Here is a 19,877-nt window from a genome sequence, read left to right on the forward strand (position 1 = left end):
CCTGGGAGCCCTTGTTAGAAGGCCTGTGTGGCACTTCTCAAGAGTAATGAATTCAGGCTGGAGTCCTGTAAACACTTCCCAGGGAGCATTCCTCATGCAAACCAGTGGAACTCACTCTGTGCAATGTGCGGCAATTGTGGCAGGAATCCACCACCAGTCCCTATAAGCAGTGCCTGCTACTGTACTAGTATTGCTTCTGCAGCCTTAAATGGTTAGGACTGCAGGTTTAATGTGACTTATTTACAAGTAAGTGCACACAGGACAGGATTTCTTGTAAGCTTGGTCCTAACGAGAAGATAATCCGACAAAAGTGACATTTGCTTTAGTGGTTTGCCATAATAACTGCAGCAACTGCTCACTTTGTAATGTCTATTATACCAAATGATTGCTAGAGAAGGGCTGAACCATCTTCTCTCACCTCATTACTACCTCTGAGCAGGTATGCCTGAGCCATTTATCCTCTAATGTGAGTGAGCAAAGAGACTCCAGCTACAAAAGCTGAGGCCAGAGACCCTCTTGCCTGGGAGTCCTGAAACACATGCTCCCTGCCCTGAAGGTCTTTTTCCACCTGACCTGGCAGGGCGGGGCCCGGACTGACTCCAGCTACAAAAGCTGAGGCCGCTGAACAGTCTCTTTTTGTTGCTGTTGTTTTAAAATCCTACTATGAATTATGTGGAAATTGTGTGATTTGGCTCATGCACTTTTTTGATGTGCTTTATTTATTGCTTACAACTACTTTTCTTATGTTTGCAATTATGGAAATCATCTCATATTGCAAGCTGCCTTGTGCATGGTTTGAACTGTGGAAAAGTGGCATTCAAATCAAATGACGATGACAATGATTACTTTTACTGTGTAGAACATGGGTCGGCAAACTAAGGCCCGCAGGCCGGATCAGGCCCAATTGCCCTCTGGATCCGGCCTGCGGACGGTCCTGGAATCGCCGCTTGGATCGGCATGATTGTTCAGGCCGCGCCATGTTTTTTTTGCACCCGCCCGCCAGCCTCTCTGTCCATGGCTGAGCTGTGGGCATCGTGATGGGCGCATCGCGGGGCTTCGGCTGGAGCTTGGGGCGCCTGCAGGTCCCGCACCTAGCGCCCAGGAAAGCTGACCCGGAAAGGAGAGGCGGCGCCGGCTCCCAACCATAGGCAGAGCAGCAGAGGTGGTAGGAAAGCAGGAGAAGGGGAGGGGCAGGGGGGGAGAGAAGCCCCCCTCCACCCTCTGCGCACAGTCCGGTCCACCACAAGGTCTGAGGAACAGTGAACCAGTCTCCTCCTAAAAAAGTGTGCTGACCCCTGGTGTAGAGCATTCTAGAACGTTCCTCACTTGCAATCTTTCTTTGTTATACTGTAGGGCTGCTGCATCAACACTTCTGAACAGAGAACATCTCGCCTGATGATTAGCAGTTATGCCCAAGTTGTGCTTACTGTTATGCAAATGAGCACACACTGTTGCTTTGCACACTGTTCCTGGCATATTGCGAACGTGGTGATGTTTCTGACATCACATAAGAGGGATACAGTAGAACCCCACCAGTAAAACCATTTTCTCCATGCTGCTCATGTGGGACAAGGTCAGAATTAAAGAAATAGGAGTGAAGATGCAAGAACCAGCAAGCAATAGAAGAAAGACTTCTAGGTGGGTGCTCTACAAAAGACACATTGTTCTGCTTCCCATGCTTGCTGTTTACTGGAAACACATGCATCGAGGACCTGAAGCATCTCACCAAGACAGGCACATGAGACATCCAGGACTCACATGAACTGCTGCTATCAGCTATCAACAATGAACCAACTCAACCCCTCAAGTTCCTACCAAGCACATCCAGGAAGTACAGAACAGGTACATATTTTTGAAGATCACTGATTGTGCATGATTCTATAGAATGAGTGTACAGTCGTACCTTGGAAGATGAACGGAATCCATTCCAGAAGTCTGCTCAACTTCCAAAATGTTGGAAAACCAAATCGCAGCTTCTGATTGGCTGCAGGAAGCTCCTGCAGCCAATCAGAAGCTGTGGAAGCCTCGTCGGACGTTCAGATTCCAAAAGAACGTTTGCAAACTGGAACAATAATTTCCGGGTTTGTGGCGCTCGAGAACCAAAATTACCAAGTTCCAGGGCATTCAGGATCCAAGGTACAACTGTACTGTGACCCTGAGAAAACAGAAGATTCAGCAAATTCGGAAGTGTTCAGAGGTTTCATTAAGTCTGATTGCGTTTATTTATTACTCTGCCATGGAACTTCACTTTCAGAGTGTGGCACGATTTACAAGGGGGCTGGGCACAATCTTCCATAGGAGAGCCAGTGTGGTGTAGTGGTTAAGAGCGGCAGACTCGTAATCTGGGGAACCGGGTTCGCGTCTCCGCTCCTCCACATGCAGCTGCTGGGTGACCTTGGGCTAGTCACACTTCTCTGAAGTCTCTCAGCCCCACTCACCTCACAGAGTGTTTGTTGTGGGGGAGGAAGGGAAAGGAGAATGTTAGCCGCTTTGAGACTCCTTCGGGTAGTGAAAAGCGGGATATCAAATCCAAACTCTTCTTCTTCTTCTTCTTCCATTGTCTCCCAAGGCAGACGGATGCCAACCAACCAACCAACCTTGTCCAGATTACTGGTAAGACAGACTTCTCTTTCCAGGCAGAAGTATGTTCTAGAGAACAGCTTTTATATGTTCCTGTTGTAGCCTGGGGATTAATTAGCATGTGCAACACAGAACTCAAAAGCACCTTTTGATGGAAGTAGCATGGGCAGATCCTTCTTGTCTTTGGTAAACACACGTAGCCTTGCATGATTAGTGTTTCGGTACCTAAGATACCATACACAGGGCAACTCAAATCTCTCAGCATCTGAGTAACATTCATCTCACCCTTGAAAGGTGACACGAGTGCTGCAAATTGAAGGATGCCTACCACTCGTCCCAAGTCTAAAGGAAGTTGCTATAACTACTGATCAGCTGACTAGTGGTTAGAGCAACCTTGTCTGAAGATGCGCTTTCAGTACCAATCGGCTGACAGGCACTGGGAGTGCACCTTCCATATTGTTTACACGGTTACAAAATGGACTCTTCAAAGTCCATTTTGAGGAAATGGTTTGAATTTTATCTTTCCTTCAAGACAGAAAGCAGGAATAGGGAGTTCCTGATCCCTGCTTACCAGCACTGACGGGAAGAAGCCCTGTTTGCACAGAAACACCTGGCAACTTTTAAGCCCCTGCTTGTTCCTTTGCAGCCACGTCCCTGGCTGCCACAAACTGCAAATCACATATTACATCGGGTGTGGTTGGCAGGGAGCAGTCTCATAGGCTGGGCCTAAACAGACCTGCAAGTTTCTCACCATGCTTTACGGGCTGTGTTTCAGTTGCTTCCATGGTTAGCCAGAGCACCAGCAGAAGCATAACATTTGTATCCGGTGGGGATTACTATCATTTCTCCATAACCTTTTTTCAACTACCTCCCCAGCATGAAGCATCGGTCTTGTGCCAGCCTCCTCAAGACTTCCCTGAAGATTGAGGTAGCCTCTCCTACATGGTAGTCCTTCGTTGCTTTTGATACAACCACCAACCCATATTGCTGTTGCAGGAATACCCCTTTAGTAGCACAGCTCTTTGCCTTTGATCTGGGGTGTCCAAAAACTGGTTCACTATTTACAGAGCTGTGATTATTTCCCCTGAAAATAGCCTAAACCGTAACATGTCATAATGAAGCACCTTGAGAAGGACCTTCAAAGTAATTTTTGAGGGCATCAGTCAACCCTCACTTTCTGAGTCATCCTATGTACAACTGATCTGGAATGGCTGCTTGTTTTTAAAACACCAAGACCAGCCACTCATTTTCCAAAGCAGCCTTTGAATACTTACTGGCCTAGTAGTACAGGTTAGCCGTCATGGCACAAAAAGCAGCTAAAGTTAGCCCATAAAGCCAAGCACAGTCCTCCTCCTCCTGCCATGTATGGTGGCCCACCGGGGAAACCAAAGATATTCTTCTGCTGCCTAGCAGAGCCACAATGCACAGCTCAATGGGTCACAACTTGTGCAGGTCTGAAACGTGCTACACTTTCCCCAATAAAAATATTAGTTGATGAATGGTGAATCCACAGCCTTCCAGAGGCCTTGTGTAACCTTACCAGAGCCCGGTAAGCAAGATGGAGGGCTTAAAAACTTTCAATGTCAAGAAAACTCGGCACATAAAGAGCTTTTAAACCCCTCCGCCTTACCTCTCGAGGCCTTTGCGAGATCTTGGACAGCCCCTTCTGACTGTCCCATCCCCCAGCTCTCCGTCTATTTATTTATTCGCCCGCCACCCATGCAAAGCTGCAATCACGTAAACAAATCCTGCATAAGTTGTGGGTCTGCCATAGTGTGAAACTATGGTTTCCCAATCTGTACATGAGTCAGCGCATGTCTCGGGTTCCAATGCTAGCTCCTCTCCTCCTCCTTTGAATGCCAGGAGGATGAGTTTGGAGGATGTCACTCCCAATTTTAAACAAATTGCAGTTCCGTCTCAAGGTCTAAACGCAGAGAAGTATGGTTTGTTTAAGCTCTGGTTTGTCAATTGGTTTTGGAACCTGGTTTGCAGTCAGTTATAAATAGGAAGTGAAATCTTCCGATCTCCTCTGGCATGCAGATGAGGCCAAGAGTGGGAGCACATGAGCCCAAGGCTCACAATGAATCGCTGATATAGCAGGAAACCCTGGAATCCCTTTAAATCTGATCCAGGCCACTGACGTAATTAGGGCTAACTAGTGAGTTACTCAGTCAGCTCAGTAAACAGACTTTAATCCACCACTACAGCTGGATTCCATGCATTTTAAATATATTTAAGTTATAACTTACTATTCGGTAAGGATGGTGCAAAAAGGAGTCTGGGCAGCCAGCTAAAGCCATTTGTGCCTTCAGAATATCTTCAAAATTACATCTACTGCTTTGCGGCACCTGCAGTGTAAAAACAAGATGGTGAGAAAAACTGTGCTGGAGGCGTTGACAAATTGTTAATATGGCAAACAACTTGGAGATGGAGGGACAGAGAGGGGAAGAGAAAAGCCTGTGCCCTTCTGCCAATCACAGTATGGAAGTACTATTGGGAGCCCAGCAGTCAGGTTCATGCCATTCAAGGTTATTATATTGCATAAGAGAAGGACTGGTATAAATTCCATAACAGCTGCTAGCCCACAAAAAAATTTAGTAGCATACCTGACTTGCCCAAACACCACACACTTTTGTAAGTCACTCAAAGCACAACAAATTCTGCGTACAAAAGAACGCCCCCCAAATTACAACAAGGTTTCCCTGCCTAATCACTTGGAGAGTCTTCTTACTTGCCACAAGAGATCTGACAAACGACTACTTATAAACCTACAAAACGTTCGAAAGGTAGAAATTTATTTTATTTTTAAACTACAGTGTCCTACCACTGTAGGCAGAGGTGCTCTTTGCCTACAAATTCCTATGATCCGCATGTGCAAGAGTAATCCTCTTAGAAGCAATAGACAGCAAAGCTTTTGCACTGATATCGTTCACAGTAAACATAGGCTTATGTGCAGAATACTGCACACCACCTAGTCTGCTGGCTGCTGGCTGCTGGATTCAAGAACTAAACACACAGCTATTCCGTTTAGCTGACAATCACCTCAAAAGAGGTCCATTTATGAGTACACTGATTGGTCAACTGCTTTTCACAATTCTGCTAGGAAGGAAACTTCTACAAAGTCATGCAAAAAAAAGGCTTATGAATGCAAGTCTTATAATAAGAAGCAGATTTTGTTTGCGATCCTATACATCCTAACCTTGGCATCAAAAGGTAAAGGTAAAGGACACCTGACAGTTAAGTCCAGTCACGGATGACTCTGGGGTTGCAGCGCTCATCTCGCTTTACTGGCCGAGGGAGACGTCGTTTGTCCGCAGTTTTTCCGGGTCATGTGGCCAGCATGACTAGCCACTTCTGGCGAAACCAGAGCAGCACACGGAAATGCCGTTTACCTTCCCGCTAGAGCGGTACCTATTTATCTACTTGCACTTTTTTTGGCGTGCTTTCGCACTGCTAGGTTGGCAGGAGCTGGGACTGAGTAACAGGAGCTCACCCTGTCACGGGAATTCGAACCGCCAACCTTTTGATCGGCAAGCCCAGAGACTTAGTGGTTTAGACCACAGAGCCACCCGCGTCCTAACCTTGGCATAAAAGGTAAAGGGTAAAGGGACCCCTGACCGTTAGGTTACTCTTTGTGTGCTGTGTAAAGGGACCATTAGGTCCAGTCATGTCCGACTCTGGGGTTGCGGGGCTCATCTCAAGTTACTGGCCGAGGGATCCGGCATACAGCTTCCAGGTCATGTGGCCAGCATGACTAGAGCCACTTCTGGCAAAACGAGAGCAGTGCACGGAAACACCGTTTACCTTCCCGCCGCAGCGGTACCTATTTATCTACTTGCACTTGACGTGCTTTCAAACTGCTAGGTGGGCAGGAGCTGGGACTGAACAACGGGAGCTCACTCCGTCGTGGGGATTCGAACCGCTGTCCTTCTGATTAGACCACAGTTCAGACCACAGTGCCCCCCTACCAACCTTGGCATAAGCTCCACTAAATGCAGTGGGGACAGAAGCAAGCATGCATAGGGTTTATTGCCTAGTAAAAAAAAGGGGGGGGACAGGCACCTTCCCGGCCTTAAAAAATATCAGTGAGAAACTACACATTACATGCAGTGTGGACTATTTCTGAAAGTATCCCCAATCATGCAATGGTAAGATTGCCAAAACATTAGAGGAAGAGACAAACTGCCATCTTCAGTGCCAGCCCCACTGGGTCACATATGCGTATTCCCACCAAAACAATAAGAGTATGCGAAGAACGCCCTTTCATAGGCCACCTGAATGTGCCGTTTCAGAAGAAAATGTTCTAGATGGCAGCATGTAGCTCTGAAACACTGTACTTGCAGCCCATTCATTCTTCTGGTTAAGCTGACACAGTTAAAAAGGGGAGCCAACACCTTCTTCTCAAGGTCTAGACAAGAGGCCTGTAGCCTCTGACAACAAATAACTGAGAGAACTACCGTTTTCAGGGGGTCTCTCCTCCAGCACAGCCTGTTCCTAAGCACCCATCTCCTCACAAACTCACGTGAAGAAAGGAACAGTCAAAGGAGACAGAGCCATAACTCAGTGGCAGAGCACAGGATTTGCATTCAGAATGTGCCAGCTACAATTCTTTCGCATTTCCAGTCAAAGGATCTTAGGCAACAGGGCTGCAGAAAATGGCCATGCCTTCAAGGCCTGCAGCTCAGTGGTAGGCTATCTGCTTTTAGCAAAGGCTAAGGTCCCAATAACTCCAAGCGGGACTGGCAGGAGGTGCCTGACTGAAACCCCGGAGAACCTCTGCCAGTCAGTGTCAACCAGACATAGGCAAACTCGGCCCTCCAGATGTTTTGAGACTACAATTCCTATCATCCCTGACCACTGGTCCTGCTAGCTAGGGATCATGGGAGTTGTAGGCCAAAAACATCTGGAGGGCCGAGTTTGCCTATGCCTGGTGTAGACATTAATGAGCTGGACGGACCAACAGCCTGACTCAGTAAAAGGCCGCTTCCTATGTTGGCATAATGCAGCTTTCATTAACATGCACCTGGACTGCGGAGGCAGGGCGAAACCTGCTATTCTGCCTTAGCCAATCATTCCAAGGTTCAAGCAAGCAGCGCTAACCCGTCTCCCGCCAGTAATGGGCAGCCCAGGAAGATATTCAGAACAACTCTATGAGAAGCCTTGCCGTCCGTCTTAGCTGCCCCATTTTTCACATGGCCAAGATAGAGGCAAATGGCATCGCAACTGAGAAATTTGCAAGAGGACATTAGGAAAGAAAAGGACATGGTACCCTGCTAAAACATAGCCAGCCCTTCTTCAATTAAAATATAGCTCTTATTAAGATCCTATTTTCACACCACTTGAGCTATACCTTTCCTAGGATGGTTGTTGCTATGTCTACAGTTGATCCAGTTCCAATCGAGGCATGCACAAAATACTTTTGTTCCCATGGTTTGGCTTACTGGAATGCTTTACAAACCATAGAATAGCATGTGACCTTGGGAAGGTCTGTTAAGATGTCAGAAATCCTGCCTCTCTGGGGATTGCTTTTGTGTATAAATGGTAAGTGTTTGTATGGGCATGTTAATGTCCACGGCTCCCTTGACCAACTACATTTGTTCTGTGGCTCTTCTCTGGGGAAACACACTCTAAGCCTCAGAGGAACAGTTATGTCACCCCTTGCTTGCAGAGCCGGCAGCCCCTCACCCCTTTTCAAACACCCTCCCTTGTGGAGTGTCCCCTCAGGCTCCTCTCCCCTCTTCTTGGGAGTCCTCCGGGGAGCTTCTGCCACTGCCCCCTGGTCTCTGAGATGCCCCCCGCCCCAAAGAAAGGTGCCTCTTCACGCCACCCCTCAGGGGTCTGGGAAAAGGATGCCCCCAGCCTTAGCAACCCGATGGAGACAGAGATGTGAGAGGGCATCAGAACAGGGAGGGAAGGAAAGAGGGACAGAGGCCAGTGTGGCCCGCGGCACCCTTGCCCATCATTCAAGGCACCCCAGGGTGCCACGGCACACTGGTTGAAAACCCCTGGTATACATTAAGCCAGGCATAGGCAAACTCGGCCCTCCAGATGTTTTGAGACTACAATTCCCATCATCCCTGAACACTGGTCCTGTTAGCTAGGGATGGTGGGAGTTGTAGTCCCAAAACATCTAGATGGCCAAGTTCCCTATTCCTGCATTAAGCCCACAAGTTACGCTCACTTTTCTTACACGACCTTATGCAGGCAACTGAAAAATAAATACATTCGAAAGACATGGGAAAGATCCAAATAAGTGGTAGTAAAATGTCAGGAAGAGGCAGGAGAGCACATTGCATCATGCCAGGCCTTTCTGCAATGCATGCACAGGCAAGACTGCTGCTGACAATTCTTTTCTTCTTCCAAGGTGAGCTGTGCAGGATCACAGTTGGAAAGGGGTCCTCCGGTGCAAAAGTGCTCAGAACAACTGGTCCCTCTGGATAGGATCTGGCAGGAGGAACCCTTGGGAAGCAGCTGTGCCGTGTGACAACCATCTACCCTGTCCTCTCCAAACTTCTATTTGAAGACACAACTGAACTGGGACCTGCAAGGTTCAGGGTTGCTTGACCCAAGGTTGTGTCATCAGCAAGACCCTCCTGACACTGATCCATCAGTGCCACTTGGTTCCAAGTCAGATCTAGGGACAGGAGCCGGAAGTCACTGACGTCGTCAGTGAGAGACCACTTTCTCTGGCAGAGGCTACAGATCTGGTGGCTGACGGCTTCAGCTTCCAGAGGGTCTTTTGCACAGGAGAATATGCATGGGGAAATGGACATTAATGCCTCATACAGCTTTCTAAAATTACAGAAATCAGGCGATGATTAACCAAAGTTCAAACAGAACCTAGTCTATTCCTTCAGTAACCCATTTCATTGTTCTATCACGCTCCTATTTGAGGAAGCGATTTCCCAGCTTCCTGGTCCAAGTCCACCATTTGGTCACAAGTTGAGGCCTTGGCTCTAACAATGACCACGGGAAAGTCAAGACACGCCCGTGCTCCCTTTCTGCCCAACCTCTTGCAGCTCTGGCCTCATCCATTTCTGGAAATGAAATGGAAATGACTAACCTATGAGATCATAGTGAGCTCCTCCAAGGAAAAGCCGGGTGATAGACATAATAAAGAAATAAAAATGCACACCAAAAGATATGCTAGTACATTCCCATAGAACACAATGCTATGCCCGCGTCGTGTAATTGCAAGAGTTTATTGTCATAGGGCAACCTTCTCAGAGGAAGTGTCAGGAAATTAACAACACAGGAAGCAACCTCAGAGTATCTTGGGTTACATACGCTTCAGGTTACATACTCCGCTAATCCAGAAATAAAACTTCAGGTTAAGAACAGAAATCATGTGCTGGTGGCATGGCGGCAGCGGGAGGCCCCATTAGCTAAAGTGGTGCTTCAGGTTAAGAACAGTTTCAGGTTAAGAACGGACCTCCAGAATGAATTAAGTACGTAACCAGAGGTACCACTGTATGCCACTGTAAAAAAACAACAACAGGGATGTTTGTTCTGCCTCCGGAGACCTTTCCTAGCCAAGTGTCCTGAATCAGACAGGGACCAAACTAAACTGTGATCATTTCCATGGGAAAGGTGACAGAATTCCCACCTCTAGGCTCTAGGGCAGGCACGTCCAGCAAGTAGATAGTGATCTACTGGTAGATCACTGGACGTCTGTGGTAGATCACTGGCTCCCCCCAAAGAAGCTCAACAAGTTTGACCCGAACCCCTAAAAAATGGGCTTTCCTCCTCCCCCAAAAAGCTCACCAACTTCAACCTGAACCGCAAGAAAACGGGGCTTTCCTCCTCCCTAAAAAAAGCTGAACAACTCTGACCTGAACCCCCCAAAAAGGGGGTAGATCACTGCCAGTTGTTAACTCTGTGAGTAGATGGCAGTCTCTTGGGAGTTGGCCACCTCTGCTCTAGGGCTTTTCTGCATGAATGAGGTAAGACTAAAAATACGGTTGTCCTTCAGACAAAAAAGCCAGGGGGCGATGGCTAGTCCTAGAGGCAGATTTACTAAAGGAAGCGTCATCCAGGTCTTGCTCTCCAGTTACCTAGCATGGATCTGGCAAGGAGGGGAGCAGAGCGGGAGAGACACAATCGGTTTCCAAGTTGAAACTGCCTAATGTCCCTCCATCAGGACTACTCAAAAGGAGACACGTGGCCAAAAAGACACCACTGTATTGCCGAAGGTGAGAGGATGTAGGGCATCTATGAGAACTGGGGTAAGGGTTTGGCGGGGGGTGGCGTTAATAATTAGGAAATAACGAGGGGCCCAGTTGCAGCAACAGTTCTCAGTTACTACACTGACAGAATATTGCCAAGAAAGAGCTCGTATATCACTATTGAGCAATCCACAGTGCAGGACTTTCCTCAAATTTTGTGCCGCAAGATTGAAAGGTGACAATTCCATTAATCAGGGTTGTGCTTTTCCTTTAAAAAAAAAAAAAAAAAAAAGAGGCACTGAAATCTTCAAATGGAAATCATGACCAAGCAGCGGATTGAAAAATTAGTCAAGGCAGTTTCTAAGGGTGAATAAGTTTTGAAAACAATAAGGAAGCCATAAATCACCAATTGCTGCAGTTTTTTTTAGTTTGTTTTTTTTACAATTGAAGGCACTTAGCAAGTAGAGGCTGTTCCTTTAAATAGCACTCACAGTGGCTTTGGATATCTAATTTGCACGTCATTCATGGTTCCTGCAGCTTAAATATGATGCACAATATGATGCAACAGAGAACCCACAATGAACTTTGGGAGGAGGGGGGGAGGAGACTCGCCTCACCTTCCTTTGTTGTTTTTTTCCAAAAATTTATTAGTTTTTTAACAATACATAAAACAAACAATACAAACAATAAACACATTACAACAAAATACACAAGAAAAATTAATAAAAACACTTATTTAAATCTATCTAGCCTTATTTTATGACGTTGTCAATTGACTTCCTCACGCCCTCCCCGTCTGCGTTCCTTAAGAATCATCTTTAGTAATTTCTTTACCTTTTTATATCCTCATATTAATGCACAAATCATCTTCTCCTGTTTAATAACCTTAACATTACTTCATCTATTACTACACCTTATCTAACTTCTATATCTGCTGCCTATCTAATCTTCCTGCTTATTTTAAATACTAATCTTAACATAATTCTTTAAATAAACTTTAAATTTGTTCCAATCTTTCTCCACCGCGTCGTCCCTCTGGTCTCGGGAGTTTCCCGGTCAGTTCAGCAAGTTCCATATAGTCCATCATTTTCATCTGCCATTCTTCTATCTTTGGTATTTCTTCTGTCTTCCAGTTTTTTGCTAATAAGATTCTTGCTGCTGTTGTGGCATACTCGCCTCACCTTCCTTTGAGCAAAAACCATCTCCCAACCCAAATAATGAGTACACAATAAAGCAGAATAGCTGTAGGTAAAACAGGCCCCAGAGTTTGCTCAAGGGACCTAAGCCTCGGGAGACCAACCATGGCTTATGTCTACAGCACAAGCCAAGGACCTCCAACTGTGACCAACAAACATCTTCTGTAGCTTCAGTAACAAACCCATCAGGCAGGTGTATGATAAGCTGACATGAAAACAAGTGGCAGACCTTTGTTAGCACCATGAGAGTAGCACACATATGTAACCCTGAGCCTATGCTAGTTTGGGATGGCCTGCGAGTGCAAACAGAACCATCCTGCCGTTTTCTTGAGCAGTAACTGTGCAAGGTGGCATGCAAACACGCACACACACCGCAACTGTAATTCTCAATGTCTGAAAGTGACCTCTCTGCATAGTGATTATAACATGTTGTTGTTGTTGTTGTTGTTGTTGTTGTTCAATCGTTCAGTCATGTCCGACTCTTCGTGACCCCATGGACCAGAGCACACCTATCCTTCACTGCCTCTCGCAGTTTGGCCAAACTCATGTTAGTAGCTTCGAGAACACTGTCCAACCATCTCATCCTCTGTCGTCCCCTTCTCCTTGTGCCCTCCATCTTTCCCAACATCAGGGTCTTTTCCAGGGAGTCTTCCCTTCTCATGAGGTGGCCAAAGTACTGGAGCCTCAACTTCAGGATCTGTCCTTCCAGTGAGCACTCAGGGCTGATTTCTTTAAGAATGGATAGGTTTGATCTTCTTGCAGTCCACGGGACTCTCAAGAGTCTCCTCCAGCACCATAACATAGTGATTACTATATAGTGATTATAAAGGCAGTTGCTAGAACTCTTGTTTAAGTTGCCCAATCCAGACTTTTAAATAGCCATTTGCCAACCATGTGTAGGAGTTGCCTCCAGGTAAATCTGCAGGGAAGATTCTGTAAACAGAGCGAGAGCTGGCTCCTTCTCTTCTCCTTTCATGCTGTTGACTTACATTGGTCTGCATGGGGCAGACGGACTTAATAGTTTCTGCAGACATATTGTCTGTAGACACCCATGAGCGTTTTGTTACAGGTCCCCACTTATTGTAATATAGAACCTGATTGATTTCCCACTGGAGCGTAGCCAACCACAGACAGGAACTCCCCAGGTATGCACAGAAGTCTTAATTTCACAAACTAATAAAGAGAAAAGGGACAACCTAAGGCAGCCTGACAAGGACTTAGCGTGCTCATTGCCCCCAGGAGCCAAAATATAGAGGGCACTTCTTCCAGAGGAAATGTTGGTGGGGGGAGAAGCCTCCTGCCCCTCAGCTGAATGAGCCCCCATATCGCTCCGGCTCATGTGAGCAGGAGGGGTGGGGAATTCCTCAAAGGTGCAGGCAGGCAGGTGGAGCCTGAGAAGGTGCCAGAATCTTCTCAGGCTCCGTCTGCCTGCCTGCACCTTTGCCATTTCAGCTGGCATGACGACGTATCACCAGCTCAAATTGTCTGAAACTGGCATTGCCATCTGAACCCCAACACAGACAATTTCAACACAGTTTCAGACGATTTACCAATATATCGGTGGCCTCAACCTGAATGTACAGGTGAAACTCGAAAAATTAGAATACCGTGGAAAGGTTCGTTTCTTTCAGTAATTCAACTTAAAAGGTGAAACTAATATATGAGATAGACTCATGACATGCAAAGCGAGATATGTCAAGCCTTTATTTGTTATAATTGTGATGATTATGGCGTACAGCTGATGAGAACCCCAAATTAACAATCTCAACTTTGGGGTTTTCATCACCTGTACGCCATAATTATCACAATTATCACAAACAAAAGGCTTGACATATCTCGTTTTGCATGTCATGAGTCTATCTCATATATTAAACTCCAGTAGCTAATGAAAACAATTGCTTACATAAATGGACTTTTCCACGATATTCTAATTTTTTGAGTTTCACCTGTATATTGCCTTCCCTTGCTGCATTGTACCATTCAAATTTGGTGTCAGATGAATTCCTTCCTGAATACCTGGCCCTAACCGACAACGTTCAGTACAAGAAGGCAGCTGTCCTATAGCATTGTCCTGCTGAAGTTCAGGGACAGGTGAGCAGGATATTCACCAAGGCCTGCAGCGCAACAAGTTTGCACTATTCGGAAGGATGTTAAAAATCCAGGTTCATCCAACCCTCACAGACTGCAATACACAAATGCATACATTTCCCTTTTTCCTTTCCCATTGAAGTACGGGGGGCAAAGACTAAAATAATCTCAAGGGGTAAAGTGTGGCCTTAACCCCCAGCCCCGCCAACACTCATTCCCCTCAAACTAATTCTTTAGCCAATTAATCTGCTGGTTAAAGCACACAGAGACTTAATTAAGTTCATTAACTTTGCACCCCTAAATTCAGAGCCAAAACCACACCCAAGATGCCTGCTTGCAACCAAAGGTGTTGGTTCACTTTGCCTATCTATAGAATCAAAAGCCTTTTAGCAAAACAGCCCCAGTGAATTCTTCGCCTTGCAAAAAATATTCTTTAGGGTTCCAGACGTGCCAAAGTACAATTTGCTTGGGATTTCTGTTGAACTATCTTTGACGGCACATTATTTACATCTGGGGATTCTTGAAATTGTTCAGACTTGGCAAGCTTCTCTCATTACATCACTGCCACAATATGATTACTACTGCTTGGTACCCTGAGCCAGGCAATGAGGACATCCTGCTCTCTCCGTCTCATGGCCAACACAAAGAGCAGAGATATAAAAGCAAGGAACCAAATGGCACCTTAAACCTAAGTTATGGTCGCCACAACTATATGTCTAGGCACATTTTTTAAAAAAACAAGATTACAAAGCAAATGAAGATGGAATAAATGCTGTGCACAAAACAGAAGCTCTTTTAAAATACAGAAGCAACCAAGTGGAAAAGCAGTCTGTAAGAGATGTGACTGCAGTTTCATTCTAGCAAAACTAAAAACCTCTTGTACCCAATAAGAGGGGTAGTTTGCCAAAACCTGTATCTTTATAAATTTGTGAACAACTTTGCGTAGAAAGCTTATTTGGTTCTTTTTGCAATTTGGAGAGTTTTAGCCAGCCACAGCAAAACACGTCATACAGAGAGCACAGTGGGACTTAAATTTAGGCATGTATAGGACAGTAACACCCAATGAACTTTATGGCTAAGTGGGGATTTGAACCCTGGTCTCCCAGGTTCTAGTCCTACAGACACTCTAACCACTAAAGGACCCCTGGACGGTTAAGTCCAGTAAAAGGCAACTATGGGGTACAGCGCTCCTCTCGCTTTCAAGCCGAGGGAGCTGGTGTTTGTCCAGCTCATTCACTCAGTTTGGAGAGATCCTTTGGGAGTGCCTCACAGCTTTTAGTTAAAAACTACCCTGAACAATTTGGTGTCATCAGCAGACTTTGCTAACTCATCTCCAAGAAGGTCTAGCTGTGTCTCGTGCTGCAGACTGGGTTGAAAAAAACAGACCACACACATCCAGTACATCTCACTCACTCAACCTCCATTCCTAGAAAAAAAGGATGCAGCAAAATCCAAATAAAGGGGACAAACCTTTAGTCTTCCAAGCAAGCCAGCAAACATATTATTATGAGAAGAAATGAAAGGCAAAGCCAAAAAGTGGCACTTCTTTACCGCCAGAGCCATTTCACTTTTGAGAAGAAGCCCCACAAGCAATAAATCGATTTAACAGTTTGCAGCTTGTGTTTTTGTTTGCAAACCTCAACATGTCTCACAAAAAAAACTGAAGGAAAGGGGTGAAAATTAGCCAGATCTCTTCTTGCTCCCCTTCCCCACCCTGCAAGAGAGAAGCAATCTATTTGTTTGCAAGCCACAATGTGTTTCTATCTGCAAAAGTGTGAGACTTAAGGGGAGGGGTGAAAATCAGCCAGATCTCCCCTTTCTGCCCAGTGCCCCCTACCCCTTTTTCACAGTTTGCTTACTTATGCAAATTGTACAACAATTTAAAATGCTCCCTCTGACTCAGCACATGAAGAGACCGCCCAACCTCTCTCCTGCCCAGGGAGAGGAGATTTAGGTCGCAAACCACATGACTGGAAATCTCAACTTGGTCTCAAGGGGGCGCTCCCGAGTCGCAGAGAGCCAATGGCGACGGGTGAATTTCGAACGCTGACCAAGAGGTAATGGTCAATCGTCAGATAATACTGCTCTTCTAATGCCTTCCCCCATCCAACACAAAGTGATGTGTGCTGGAAATCTTTCCACTATTATTATTTTTTCCTGAGAAAATTCAGAAATAGATTGCTTTCATACAAATCAGAACACAATAGTATTCAGATTGTACTACGATCATGAATACTAGAGAATGCAACGTGGTTATTAAGTTTTCTGGTGGCTATCCCTTGGAAGCACATACAATTTTTTAATGTACACTGCTCTTCAGGTGTGCTCAAAGTAGCATGCAAAATCTTGATTACCCACCCTTAAGTGTAAATGAATTATATGCTACTGAGCATATTAATGCATTTCAAGTCCATTAGGCTCTCCACTCCTTTTTCAATGCTTAATTCCCATTTCCAACGATAACCAAATTTAAGTCCCTTTGCTCTTCTTATTCATGCCCTTTCCCTCCTTCACTATGCTTCCCTGACTGACAGCTGCAGATCAAAAATTCCTAGGAGCAGAGATCCGTCTGTTATTGCAGATGCAACTCTATTGCAGACTTGCACTGTATGTCAATACAGGTAAGTCAATAAAAATAATTTCCAAGTGCAGCTTTGAATTTGAATATAAACATTTAAACCCCGCTAAGTACATTTTGAGTGTTTCCCCTTTACCAAATGTTTCATTCCTCCTACTTTGGGCTATCAGAAAACTCCTGAGATATTCATACAGCAAGTAATGGCTCGTGTTTATTAAACAAAACTTTTGCCAGTCATTATGTCAAACATGCCTGATCAGATCTATTTAGGGCTGCAGATAAAACTTCTGGAAAAACCACCCCATGTCACTGGCCAAAAGGAACCGGGAAAGGAGGAGAAAGTAGCAGATATTTCCCAGCGACTGTGGAGAAGGCAAGGCCATTTGCCATGCGTGGTTGAGGGAAAGGCCCATGGCGCAACGATAAAGCACGAGTTTTGTCAACAGAAAATCCCAGGTTCAATCCCTGACGTTTCCTGTTAAAGATCTCAAGTTGCAGAACAGCCTGTGCTCAAGACTCTGGAGCGCCGTTGCTGCCAAAGGAGGCCGTACTTGGCTGTTCCACCAATGCTCTCAACTCAGCGCAAGGCAGCTCCTCATATCCAGGGCCAAGAGTTCTGCTGGAAGGAGAGCAGGCATGCAACACAGACAGAGGAACACTTAGGGAGTCGGGACCCTTGCGCCCCTGGCAAGGAACTGCATCGGCAACCTCCGCCCCGAAAAAATCACTTCACTGCAACAGCTACGCTACTTGTCTAAACCTTACTGCTAAAAAGAAATTACTGCCGATTTAGTCGTGGGTGCTTTAATTTCATTGATTAAATGCTCCATGTAATTTAATGGTGTAAATAAATAAATAAATAACGCAAGCAAGCAAGCAAGCTGTGGTCCCTGCTAGGGTTCATCATTTAGCTAAGGTGAGGGGCAGGGTTCAAAGCGATTTATATGTGTCGTATGTGCAATATAACATTGTGCCACCAGATGGCGAAGTGGAGTCACATTTTTCTCTACCTGTTTTCCCTGTTTAAACTTACAATGCTTTAAACTGAAACGCTTCTTTGATGTGTCTAGAATCCAGCCCCAGTTTCTAGCACCGGTGAGAGGTGTATACAATAATGCATGTTGTGGAGAAAGTGCATACAGATAAGTTTCGTAATACTAGGACCTGGAGTCATCCACTGAAAGCAAATGGTGGAAATTACACAGAACTATGGAATTCATTTAGACAGTATCTTAAAAAGCAGAGACATCACCTTGCCAACAAAGGTCCGTATAGTTAAAGCTATGGTTTTCCCAGTAGTGATGTATGGAAGTGAGAGCTGGACCATAAAGAAGGCTGATCGCCGAAGAATTGATGCTTTTGAATTATGGTGCTGGAGGAGACTCTTGAGAGTCCCATGGACTGCAAGAAGATCAAACCTATCCATCCTTAAGGAAATCAGCCCTGAGTGCTCACTGGAAGGACAGATCCTGAAGCTGAGGCTCCAATACTTTGGCCACCTCATAAGAAGAGAAGACTCTCTGGACAAGACACTGATGTTGGGAAAGATGGAGGACACAAGGAAAAGGGGATAAAAGAGGACGAGATGGCTGGACAGTGTTCTCGAAGCTACCAACATGAGTCTGACCAAACTGCGGGAAGCAGTGGAAGACAGGAGTACCTGGCGTGCTATGGTCCATGGGGTCACGAAGAGTCAGACACGACTGAACGACTAAACAACAACAACAATGGAATTTTTTCTCACAAAGATGCAGAGATGGTCACCAATCTGGACTGCTTTCTAAGAGAGCTAGATATAGTGGTGCCCCGCTAGACGAATGCCTCGCTAGACAAAAAACTTGCTAGACGAAGGCATTCGTCTAGCGGAAGGCTGCCCCGCAAGACGAAATTGTCTATGGGGCTGCCTCGCAAGACGGGAAAATTTTTTTTATCGTCTAGTGAAAACCGCAGTTTGCATTGCCGCTTCGCTAGACGAAAAAACCGCTAGACGAAAAGATTCGCAGAACGAATTATTTTCGTCTAGCGGGGCACCACTGTATATCCATGGGTGATAGAGGACCATCATGGCTTGCTTGTAGTCATGACAACTGCAGGCAACCTCCAGGATCAGAGGCAGCAGACTTCTAAAAGCCAGTTGCTGGAGAACAAAGCAGGAGGGCCTTGTGGGCTTCCCGTGGGTATCTGGTTGGCCACTGGTTGCTGGGCCTTTGATGCAGCAGAACTCAACCTACCCCGTCTCCCTCTGCCGAAGCGCCAATCAGGCCCACAACTCCTTCGTTTCACCAGCACGACAGAACTAGGCGCAGCACCCACTGGCTCCAAGATACAGCCAAGGGGAGCAGTAGAGGGGAATGCAGCTGACAGCGTTGCCCACACCTTCCGTCCTCAGAGCAGCTACTGGAAGGTGAGCCCAAAGAGCTCCATGGTCTCTGCCTACTTTCTGTTAGCAGGGTAATAGACTCAATGGGCAAAATCAGTGCCTCTATCCATCTATATCCCACCTTTCCCCCCTGATTTAAGATGATTCACAGATAAAACAGGAACTGTTAAAAACATTGGGGGGCGATGACAATAACTGTAAAACAAGTAAATATTAATAGAATTAAACTGCATGTAGCTCCCTTGGTAAAGCATGAGACTCTTAATCTTAGGGTCGTGCGTTCGAGCCCCACGTTGGGCAAAGGATTCCTGCACTGCAGGTGGTTGGACTAGATCACCCTCATGGATCCCTTCCAATTCTACTATTCTATGACTCTCTCTCTATAAATATAAAAGGTATATTAAAAACATAAATACAATAAAAACAGCATGGTACCAGCCCCCTCATTTGAAGCAGTCAGTTCCCCAAAGCCTGTTGGAACAAGGACAACAAGGAAGGAGCCAGTGTGGCTTCTCTAGAGAGGGAGTACCAAAGTCTGGGAGCAGCCTCCAAGAAGGTCCTGTCCTGCATCCCCACCAAGTGGGGGTGGGGAGACACAAGAGATGGACCTCCCCTGAAGATCTCAAAACCTGGGCAGGTGCATATAGGGGAACACAGTCCTTCAGATAGCTTGGACCTAAGCCTTGTAGAGCTTTGTGGGTCATAACTAGTGCCTGAATTTCCCCCAGAAACAGACAGCCAGAGGAGATGTTCTAGCAAGGGAATGGTCCACTCCCTATAACAAACTCCCGTCAGCCCCAGCAAGTCTAGGTGGTGGCATCTTTCCAGAGCCCAGCAAAACCTTTGCTGCTCAGGGAACACACACAGGTTCATCCGCAATATCCGCATGG

At 46.0% G+C, this 19,877-nt stretch overlaps 1 protein-coding gene across 3 annotated transcripts in view; it reads right to left on the minus strand.

Moving 5' to 3' along the window:
- The window catches only part of GRB10 (growth factor receptor bound protein 10), an 88,249-nt gene that overhangs the window by 58,287 nt on the left and 10,085 nt on the right, over nucleotides 1–19,877 (minus strand). For 2 of the 3 annotated variants that reach the window (XM_033171161.1, XM_033171162.1), the window contains one exon: nucleotides 4,830–4,932. In XM_033171161.1, the coding sequence (XP_033027052.1) occupies nucleotides 4,830–4,880 (51 nt within the window). In that variant the 5' untranslated portion in view covers nucleotides 4,881–4,932. Of the gene's footprint in view, nucleotides 1–4,829; nucleotides 4,933–19,877 lie in introns of those variants that run through there. The other variant, XM_033171163.1, reaches the window with a different exon arrangement.

Source organism: Lacerta agilis, chromosome 14, assembly GCF_009819535.1.
Source record: "Lacerta agilis isolate rLacAgi1 chromosome 14, rLacAgi1.pri, whole genome shotgun sequence".
In the NCBI taxonomy this organism is placed as follows: Eukaryota; Metazoa; Chordata; class Lepidosauria; order Squamata; family Lacertidae; genus Lacerta; species Lacerta agilis.